Raw genomic sequence first — 10,980 nt, forward strand, 5'->3', positions numbered from 1 at the left:
AGGTTACCCCTCTGTTTTAATAGGCTACCCCTCTGTTTTAATAGGTTCACCCCTCTGTTTTAATAGGCTACCCCTCTGTTTTAATAGGTTACCCCTCTGTTTTAATAGGTTACCCCTCTGTTTTAATAGGTTTACCCCTCTGTTTTAATAGGTTACCCCTCTGTTTTAATAGGTTACCCCTCTGTTTTAATAGGTTACCCCTCTGTTTTAATAGGTTACCCCTCTGTTTTAATAGGTTTACCCCTCTGTTTTAATAGGTTACCCCTCTGTTTTAATAGGTTACCCCTCTGTTTTAATAGGTTTACCCCTCTGTTTTAATAGGCTACCCCTCTGTTTTAATAGGCTACCCCTCTGTTTTAATAGGCTACCCCTCTGTTTTAATAGGTTACCCCTCTGTTTTAATAGGCTACCCCTCTGTTTTAATAGGTTACCCTTCATATCCAGTCTATTCATTAGAATCAACATAACTTCCGAAGTCAAGCTCATAATTTCCCCCACTTCAACGGCTTCACATCACCTAAAATAAAAGATGTGCCTACAATAGGGATACATTGAAGATGATTGCTTATATGGAGGTGGGTCGAGAATAATTTGAACAACAAACACAGATGAGAAAAGTTGATAAGCAGCCCGTCACATCCAAAGCGATTCCATGGAGAGTTATTACATCCCGGATATAAAAACAAACCATGCATATAACGGCAGAAAATAATAAACACATTTATGCGTGATTGTCACATTTAATACACTTACGCTACCGGAGTGCAGTGGTGAATTCATTACTACACCATATGTTAATGCAGCTGCCTGTTTATGGGCTATGGGTTTACGTGCTCGCGCGTGCGTGATTCATCTTAATTTGAATTTGGAAAAAATATCTAAAGAAATGATTCAACAATTATCCTTTATTTTTTGGCAGATGGGCTATATATCCATCATATCATGCAGAGTGTCTGGTAAAATACAGTTATTTTGTACAAACTAAGTCAACTCTGTACGCGTGGAGACACGTACTGGAGGTCTCGTTCTGTTTTCACGTTCAACTTCTCATAAACAAAGAAACACGGCTTCATTCCACATGCTCACAGTTACGTTTGGTTTACACAGGCTACCTATTAGTACTGTATAAACGTGTAGCTTAATAACGGCCAGAGAAACTCGGTGGCCGGTAGATCCCTGGGTAGAGGGAGGTATGGAGCGCGTGCGCATGCTTGTCCGCGCGTGTTTGTTGCAACCAATAGCCAACTGAAGAAGAGAGAGTTGCTTCACAGACAGACTAATGACACTCGCGGTGTATTGTTCGCTTCACCGGTTTCTCTCCTGGATCCCTGTAGCCCACCAGCTGGTCTGTATCGTAATCCCGGGGACAGTGTCTGCTTTGACAGAGATTTCGGGAAGACCACCTATAGGCCTATAGACTCGTTTCATTCCGTTGAAGAGGTCTGAAAAACGCAGCCAGCAAGAGACGACGGGGCATGTTGCCACACAGCTAATATCAACACAATAGACCGATAAATAGTGTGACGGCGAAAGTGAGATGTTCACTCACTGACACACAAAACAACACAAGGAACTGTACTATTTTACGAACGGCATCTCGGAGTCTCAAGAGACAAGAAACCAGCGGCGGATGTCAGGTTTGTCTGATTTAGCCTACTTCGATAAACAAAAACTGAACGTTTTTGTGGATGTACCGGTACCTGAGATAAATATGACAGAGATTGTGGAGGTTTTGTTATTGTTGTTGTTGTTGTTATTGTTGTTGTTGAAATTCACAATTAGTCAATCTACAATAATGGACGACGCGCAATAATGAGGACTGACAACGTTTACCTCTAAAACTTTATCCACATTGAGTGTGACGGCGATTTGTAGAGCGCTTTTGTCAGGTCGGCTTCTGTTCAGTGGCGGTTCTAGACCATTTCAACTGGGGGGGCCAAGCTGGGGCCAGTTGAACTGTTAGAGTGGCCAGTTACATTAGACGTTATTGTTGTCATATCGTTTTCTTCACTGCATTGCAGGCATTAGCAGGCAAAAGACCATGTTCCTAATCATCATCGTTGCCACTGTCTAATAGAGGATGTAAAAAAAAGAATCATAGCAAAAATTAGATGCTACTATGTAAAAATTATTTCATACTCCACATGTAGGGGGGCCACAAGGGGATCCAAAATTGTTGTCACAGGGGCACTGCCCCCCCCCCCCATTTCTATAGAGACAGATCGACATTTACTGGGCTGGGGGTTTGGTCAAAAAAAGGGTTGTCAAAATATATATTTTTTGCTTTGGGGAGGATTGTGTGATTTTTGTATTATTGGTCACATTTTTTCCCTGGTTTACATTGCACTTTTAGCAGGTTATACTATTTAATTCCTTCCATATAGCCACTTCCTCATCTGCTCATTTGCATGTTTTGGTACTTCTCTTATGTACTATACTTTTCTGCCCACTTACTATACAGTCAACTCTATCCTGCCCACTATCCATATTGATAATAGTGGTAGGTGGATAGTTTGTCCCGATGTGCAATAGGTTAACTAGCAATCATACCACACATAATATCATTAAAATCTGCACCAATTTTCATTATAAATCCACAAGAACATAGAGGAATAGCTGATGCGTCATTGCGCATGAAAGAACTGTCAAGACACGCAGCTCTCATACAAATCACATTTACTGTATAACGGATTCTCCTCTTTACATTTCTAAAAATAGTAAAAATGTATTTAATTCATATGAAACAACTATTTTTACCTAATTGAATGAATGATGTGCTTCGCCATTGTAGTAGTTGGGGTCCGGTTACTTAAATCGCGGTCAATCGAATCATGGGAATCCAAATAATCATTTGTGAATCACAAACAGTAAAAAAAAAAATGTTTTTTTGCTATAGCCATCCGAATGAATTGTGTCACTACAAAACTAATTGTGTAAATACTTTAAGTTGATTTAGACATTGCAACTTAATAGATGCTAGTATTCAGCCTGAAGCAAAAACATTGAAAGGTAAGATATATAGCCTATCGGCTCTATAAAATCTGCGATGCATGCTGAAACAGTCATTTTCAATGTTTTTCCCCAAACACCATCCTCCTCAGTGAATTTCATAAAAATAAAAATTGTGAAACATAAAAAAAGTTATCCTTTTTAGATAAAACTATACTAAATATATTCACATGTCAATTGATTAAAACACTGCTTTGCAATGGTCTACAGTAGACTCAGCAGCACTCTGTAGGGTACCACCATGATGTAGCTGGAGGACAGCTGGCTTCTGTCCTCCTCTGGGTACATTGACTTCAATACCAAACCTAGGAGGCTCATGGTTCTCACCACATTCCATATACTTACCAAGTAATTATGACAATTTCCGGAGGACGTCCTCCAACCTATCAAAGCTCTTGCAGTATGAAATGACATGTTGTCCACCCAATCAAAGGATCAGATAATTAATCTAGTACTGAAAGCAAAAGCTACAGCTAGCTAGAACTGCAGTGCATAAAATGTGGTGAGTAGTTGACTCAAAGAGAGAGAAACGCTATAGTTTAAAAGTTTTTAACAAATACATTTCTTCAAAAATTAAGGAGAAGTGAGAGAGAGTTGTATTTTTTTAAACTGTCACTTAGCTAGCAAATGCAGCTAGCTAGTTTAGTCTACTCAAACACCTGGCTCAAACAGAGAGGGATGCTATGTTAGCTAGCTGGCTAGGGCTATGCAACACTGGAACTCTTCCAAGTCAAGGTAAGCTTTTGATTTTATTAATTTATTGCCACTGGGGCCCGCCGTTGTAACTGCTAAACTGCTTTCTGACTGTACACTGTACTGTACGATTGTAGCGGGTAAACTAATGTGTTAGTTCTAGTAGTTGTAGTAGTTGTAGTTGATTATGACGTGACAACAATGTAGGCTGTGTGTAGTAGTTAGTGGTCATGATATAAAGGTTTGGCTTGGAAAGGTTTTTTCACCTAGTCACAGACAGCTGATGTGTTGTGCACTGAAGTCCAAAAGTGAAGAGAAAAGGTGAGAGGAGGTGAGCGCGTAGATAGTTGCGAGAAGGAATTATACAGTATATACAAGGAGCTAGTGATCATGCTGTTTTTATGTGGCAGCTATGAAAATGAACTGTTTACATGTGATTAGGGGTGGATTCATTCTGCCGATTCTGTTGAAAAACGTTTCTTAAACAGAAGCAAATAGAACCAAATGTGGATAAACATACCTGAATTTGTCCAATAGAAACTCTAATTTGCAACTGTTGGACTAATGATTACACCCTAGGTTAGCTAGATGCAGGCAACAGTGTGCACAGCAGTATTGAATGTGTCTGTCACCTTGATTACTCAAAATTCTCCAGACCTGTGCACCTAAAATTTCATTCATAGTCTAGGTTGTAGCAACCTCATGATGGGTACAGAGAACATTTGAGTATGATGTAGTAACCTAAACCTATCGATGTTACATTGAACTGGGTGAATGACATTAAACCAATATGCTGTAATAGAAATAAGGCCCAATAAGGCCCCGACCTCCACTGCATCCCAGTTAAATGTTGACTGGAAAGGAGGCCCACCTAACACAATGATATCATGATGATTTGTATCAATCGGGTGCAATTTTTATAAATTGTATAACATTTCTTTGCGTACTCTGCCACGTGCAGCTAGCCAAACACAAATGTACTGTGACTAAAACCTGGCTGGGACATTTCAATGGTGCTCTACAACACCTGACACCGATATAGTGGATTAGGAGGGTACCCTGATGGGGACTCAAACCCTGGTCCCTGTGACTGTCATTCCAAAACCATTATACTGTCACAATCCTCGCTATATGAGCCTTGATACAATTCCTACCAAGTGGGCACGATGCATAGGGTGTTTGCCTTTCACGCCAGTGACCCGGTTTCACTTCCTTGTCCTTCCATTTGGATCAGTTGTGGGTCTACTCTCGACAGATTAGAAGGTCTAGAAAGGCACCGTACTGCACAGTCTGGCTGTATGTTACTTATGCTACTGACGCGCTGTCTGTTGATGATTAGCATTCTCCCAAGTCGTCCTATTCTCCCAGCAGACTCAGTCATTCAGAAAAGCTTAATGCACGTTCTGCCTCCTTTCCAGTCCAAGCGGCTATTCCTCGACTTCAAACTTAATGCTTCAATATAGCCTAAATATTTGTCATTTAACTTTTAAAATGTATAACTAGTCACCATGTTTTAATCTGATTCATTCAAAAGTCTCCTGTAGGCTACTTGCGCACATTCATCCACTCCACTCTAATGTAAATCCAGATCCTAACTGCACTGGCCGTTCCATTCATGGAAAGTGACATCTGTTACAAAACACCAAAAGGTTTTTTAGAATTCAGAGCTTGTCAAGCCTTCCATACTGAGTACAGTAGGGAGGGATAGATTTTCTGTTTCTCCAGATTGACATACACTATTTGATTGTGGGTTTGAAAACGCAAACAATGATAAAGCCCTCAAAGTCGGTAATTGGTATGCTGCGTTGCTATTGGTTGTGTGTGATGCATTGGCACAGGAACCTGTTGGTGGAAAATTTGTTGCATATATTTTATATAATTCTAAATATAGCATGAAAATGTTGAACATCTGATTTCCCCCTAGCTGATTATTGTCTAGAGGTGGCTCTGATCGTAGTGTAATGAGACGGGCAGGGAGAGTGAGCTCGTCCGTGGTGGTCGACGGAGCCTCAATGTTCTGGCCCGTAGCCCTGCGTGGCATCGACTGTGCCACTAAACCATGCAGAAGTGTTCAAGTCGATATCCATGTTTATAAACACAGTGTTGCTACAGTTATTGTTAGTTGTGGTGGCAATCATTATTTTATGAGGGGGAGGGTGGCCACATTTTGTTTTACAGTCAAAGGAATGGTCGTGAAAATGTTCTTAACGTTGGGAAGGGGGAGCTTTTTTAAAAATTGGTTCTCAAATGAACTCAAGGACTTGTCAGTCATTCAGTATCTCTCTCTCTCTCTTTCTCTCTCTCTCTCTGTCTCTGTCTCAGGTGTTTCTGAGCTGCTGTGTTAGTGTGATGGACCACCAACAGTTTGATGGAGGCCATGTGTCAGAGAGCTGTGACTCACCTGGTAACGGGGACTCCTGGCCCCCACCTGCCAAACTGTCCCGCCTGGAGCTGAATGGTGGCATGGGCCCCCCAGGGCCATACCAGGGCAGGACGAGACAGGGGAGCCCAGGGGCCAGAGCCCCCACCCCGGCCCCCATATCCACGATACCGGCACCACAACCTAAGAACTGGCATAAGAGAGGTAGGACTGAAAAGAAGAGAGGAGGAGAGGAGAAATAGGGAATGAGAAAGGGAGGAATGGGTGAATAGAGGAGAGAGAGGGTGCATTCATTGCAAGAGTGGGCAACTATTACCTTTTAATTTCCCATGCCCTCTGCTTCTATCTGAATGCTGTGATGTGATTGGCTGTGCTGTGTGTCCATCGTCCCAGGGAGCCTGCTGCCTGTGCTGTGTGTGGTGGAGCACAGAGAGAACCCAGTCTCGGCAGTGGAGGCTGAGAGGCGAGAGGAGCATGCAGAGTTTGTACTGGTCAGGAGAGACCTGCTGTTTAACCAGCTGATAGAGATGGCTCTACTGACCCTGGGCTACTCTCATAGCTCAGCAGCACAGGCAAAAGGTACACTACACATACATATGCTTTGACACACACACACACGCTCTTCCTCCAGTGTCATTGTTTGTAAGTCTCTGTCTGTCTGTCTGTCTGTCTGTCTGTCTGTCTGTCTGTCTGTCTGTCTGTCTGTCTGTCTGTCTGTCTGTCTGTCTGTCTGTCTGTCTGTCTGTCTGTCTGTCTGTCTGTCTGTCTGTCTGTCTGTCTGTCTGTCTGTCTGTCTGTCTGTCTGTCTGTCTGTCTGTCTGTCTGTCTGTCTGTCTGTCTGTCTGTCTGTCTGTCTGTCTGTCTGTCTGTCTGTCTGTCTGTCTGTCTGTCTGTCTGCCTGCCTGCCTGCCTGCCTGCCTGCCTACCTGTCTGTCTGCCTACCTGTCTACCTACCTACCTACCTACCTACCTACCTACCTACAGGTTTGATCCAGGTGGGTAGGTGGAACCCTGTCCCTCTGTCCTGTGTGACTGATGCTCCTGATGCCACAGTGTCTGACATGCTGCAGGACCTCTACCATGTCACCACCCTCAAGATCCAGCTCACCAGGTACCCCAGAATCTCTTGAGGACAGACATACGAAACATAAATTGTATCTTAATGTCTGTCAACAGACTATAGGATGCGGCGACTAACGAGGAACTTCCCCGCTTATCAGGATAACGTTCTGGATCTTTAGAATGTCAGAAGGGAAGGGAAATTTGGCCCATAGACATGCATGAGACGTGGGGTGGAGCGACCAAAGAGGTTCTGGCGCTTGGACTAGTTTCATATGTGTTGTGTAAAGTAATTAACTAATATCTACCATCAGGAGACATATATACACACACACACACACACACACACACACACACACACACACACACACACACACACACACACACACACAGGCAAGTGCACACACAGACAGGCACATACACATACACAAAAGGTGGTGCAGTACCTTCAGAAAGTATTCATACAGTGAGGGAAAAAGTATTTGATCCCTGTTGATTTTGTACGTTTGCTCAATGACAAAGAAATGATCAGTCTATAATTTTAATGGTAGGTTTATTTGAACAGTGAGAGACAGAATAACAACAAAAATATCCAGAAAAACGCATGTCAAAAATGTTATAAATTGATTTGCATTTTAATGAGGGAAATAAGTATTTGACCCCCCTCTCAATCAGAAAGATTTCTGGCTCCCAGGTGTCTTTTATACAGGTAACGAGCTGAGATTAGGAGCACACTCTTAAAGGGAGTGCTCCTAACCTCAGCTTGTTACCTGTATAAAAGACACCTGTCCACAGAAGCAATCAATCAATCAGATTCCAAACTCTCCACCATGGCCAAGAACAAAGAGCTCTCCAAGGATGTCAGGGACAAAATTGTAGACCTGGTGAGAAGGTGACAACAGTTGGTGCGATTATTCGCAAATGGAAGAAACACAAAATAACTGTCAATCTCCCTCGGCCTGGGGCTCCATGCAAGATCTCACCTCGTAGAGTTGCAATGATCATGAGAACGGTGAGGAATCAGCCCAGAACTACACGGGAGGATCTTGTCAATGATCTCAAGGCAGCTAGCACCATAGTCACCAAGAAAACAATTGGTAACACACTACGACGTGAAGGACTGAAATCCTGCAGCGCCCGCAAGGTTCCCCTGCTCAAGAAATCACATATACATGCCCGTCTGAAGTTTGCCAATGAACATCTGAATGATTCAGACGACAACTGGGTGAAAGAGTTGTGGTCAGATGAGACAAAAATGGAGCTCTTTGGCATCAACTCAACTCGCCGTGTTTGGAGGAGGAGGAATGCTGCCTATGACCCCAAGAATACCATCCCCACCATCAAACATGGAGGTGGAAACATTATGCTTTGGGGGTGTTTTTCTGCTAAGGGGACAGGACAACTTCACCGCATCAAAGGGACGATGGACGGGGCCATGTACCGTCAAATTCTGGATGAGAACCTCCTTCCCTCAGCCAGGGCATTGAAAATGGGTCGTGGATGGGTATTCCAGCATGACAATGACCCAAAACACACGGCCAAGGCAACAAAGGAGTGGCTCAAGAAGAAGCACATTAAGGTCCTGGAGTGGCCTAGCCAGTCTCCAGACCTTAATCCCATAGAAAATCTGTGGAGGGAGTTGAAGGTTGGAGTTGCCAAACGTCAGCCTCAAAACCTTAATGACTTGGAGAAGATCTGCAAAGAGGAGTGTGACAAAATCCCTCCTGAGATGTGTGCAAACCTGGTGGCCAACTACAAGAAACGTCTGACCTCTGTGATTGCCAACAAGGGTTTTGCCACCAAGTACTAAGTCATGTTTTGCAAAGGGGTCAAATACTTATTTCCCTCATTAAAATGCAAATCAATTTATAACATTTTTGACATGCGTTTTTCTGGATTTTTTTGTTGTTATTCTGTCTCTCACTGTTCAAATAAACCTACCATTAAAATTATAGACTGATCATTTCTTTGTCAGTGGGCAAACGTACAAAATCGGCAGGGGATCAAATACTTTTTTTCCCTCACTGTACGCATTGATTTATTCCACATTTTATTGTGTTACAGCCTGAATTCAAAATGGATTTTAAAAAATTAGAATTCTCACCCATCTACACACAGTACCCCATAATGACAAAGTGAAAACATGTTTTTTTTATGTTTTCAAATTTATTGAAAATAAATACAGAAATATCTCATTTACATAAGTATTCACACCCCTGAATCAATACTTTGTAGAAGCACCTTTGGCAGTGATTACAGCTGTGAGTCTTTCTAGGTAAGTCTCTTAAGAGTTTTCCATACCTGGATTGTGCAACATTTGCCCATTATTCTTTAAAAAAATTATTCAAATTTTAGCAAAATTGGTGTTGATCATTGCTAGACAACCATTGCCAGGTCTTGACTTAGATTTTCAAGGACCATTCATTGTCTTCTTGGTAAGCAACTCCAGTGTAGATTTGGCCTTGTGTTTTAGGTTATTAACAAGCTGAAATGTGAATTCATCTCCCAGTGTCTGGGAAAAGCAGACTGAACCAGGTTTTCCTCTAGGATTTTGTCTGTGCTTAGCTCCATTCTGTTTTTTTTTTTATCCTGAAAAACTCCCCAGTCCTTAACAATTACAAGCATACACATAACATGATGCAGCTACCACTATGCTTGAGAATATGGAGAGTGGTACTCAGTAATGTGTTGTATTGAATTTGCCCAAAACATAACACTTTGTATTCAACCAAAAAGTGAATTGCTTTGCTACTTTTTTTTTGCAGTACTACTATAGTGCCTTGTTGCAAACAGGATGGATGTTTTGGAATATTTTTATTCTGTACAGGCTTCCTTCTTTTCACTCTGTCAATTAGGTTAGTATTGTGGAGTAACTGCAATGTTGTTGATCCATCCTCAGTTTTCTCCTATCACAGCCATTAAACTCTGTAACTGTTTTACAGTCACCATTGGCTTCATTGTAAAGTCCATGAGCGGTTTCCTTCCTCTTTGGAGTTAAGAACATCTGTATCTTTTTAGTGACTGGGTGTATTGATTCATCATCTAAAGTGTAATTAATAACTTCCCCTTGCTCAAAGGGATATTTTAATGTCTGCTTTTTTTGTATTTTTACTCATCTACCAATAGGTGCCCTTCTTTGTGAGGCATTGGAAAACCTCCCTGGTCTTTGTGGTTGAATCTGTGATTGAAATTCACTGCTTGACTGAGGGACCTTACAGATAATTGTATGTGTGGGATACAGAGATGAGGTAGTCATTCAAAAATCATGTTAAACACTATAATTGCAAATTAGTAAATGCAACTTATTATGTGACTTGTTAAGCAAATGTTTACTCTTGAACTTATTTAGGCTTGCCTTAACAAAGGGGTTAAATACTTATTGACTCAAGACATTTCAGCTTTAAATTTGTAATAAATTAGGAGAAGTTTCAAAAAACATAATTCCCCTTTGATATTGTATAGGCCAGTGACAAAAATATCAATTTGATCAATTTTAAATTCAGGCTGTAACACAACAAAATGTGGGAAAATTCAAGGGGTGTGAATACTTTCTGAAGGCACTGTATCTCGAACCTAAAATAGTTATTCGGCTGTCCCCATAGGAGAACCCTTTGAAGAACCCTTTTTGGTTCCAGATAGAACCATTTTGGTTCCAGGTAGAACCCTTTTGGGGACCTTTTTTCCTAAAGTGTATACAGGAACACACACCGAAACACACAGTCAGCCAAAGTCTAGATATGCCATTCCACAAGAGGGGGACCAATTTCAGACAACATTTTTATTCATTTTTCAATCTACCTCTCTTCCTCCCTCTCTTCTTCTATCTCTCCATTTGTCAC

At 41.7% G+C, this 10,980-nt stretch overlaps 1 protein-coding gene across 2 annotated transcripts in view; it reads left to right on the plus strand.

Moving 5' to 3' along the window:
• Positions 1–1,204: 1,204 nt before the first annotated feature.
• Positions 1,205–10,980, plus strand: part of LOC106570539 (DNA-binding protein SATB1) — a 45,930-nt gene continuing 36,154 nt past the window's right edge. For both annotated transcript variants that reach the window (XM_014142978.2, XM_014142979.2), the window contains exons 1-4: positions 1,205–1,637; positions 6,025–6,286; positions 6,476–6,661; positions 7,067–7,193. In XM_014142978.2, coding sequence (XP_013998453.1) covers positions 6,052–6,286; positions 6,476–6,661; positions 7,067–7,193 — 548 coding nt within the window. In that variant the 5' untranslated portion in view covers positions 1,205–1,637; positions 6,025–6,051. The remainder of the gene's footprint in view (positions 1,638–6,024; positions 6,287–6,475; positions 6,662–7,066; positions 7,194–10,980) is intronic.

Source organism: Salmo salar, chromosome ssa14, assembly GCF_905237065.1.
Source record: "Salmo salar chromosome ssa14, Ssal_v3.1, whole genome shotgun sequence".
Taxonomy (NCBI): domain Eukaryota; kingdom Metazoa; phylum Chordata; class Actinopteri; order Salmoniformes; family Salmonidae; genus Salmo; species Salmo salar.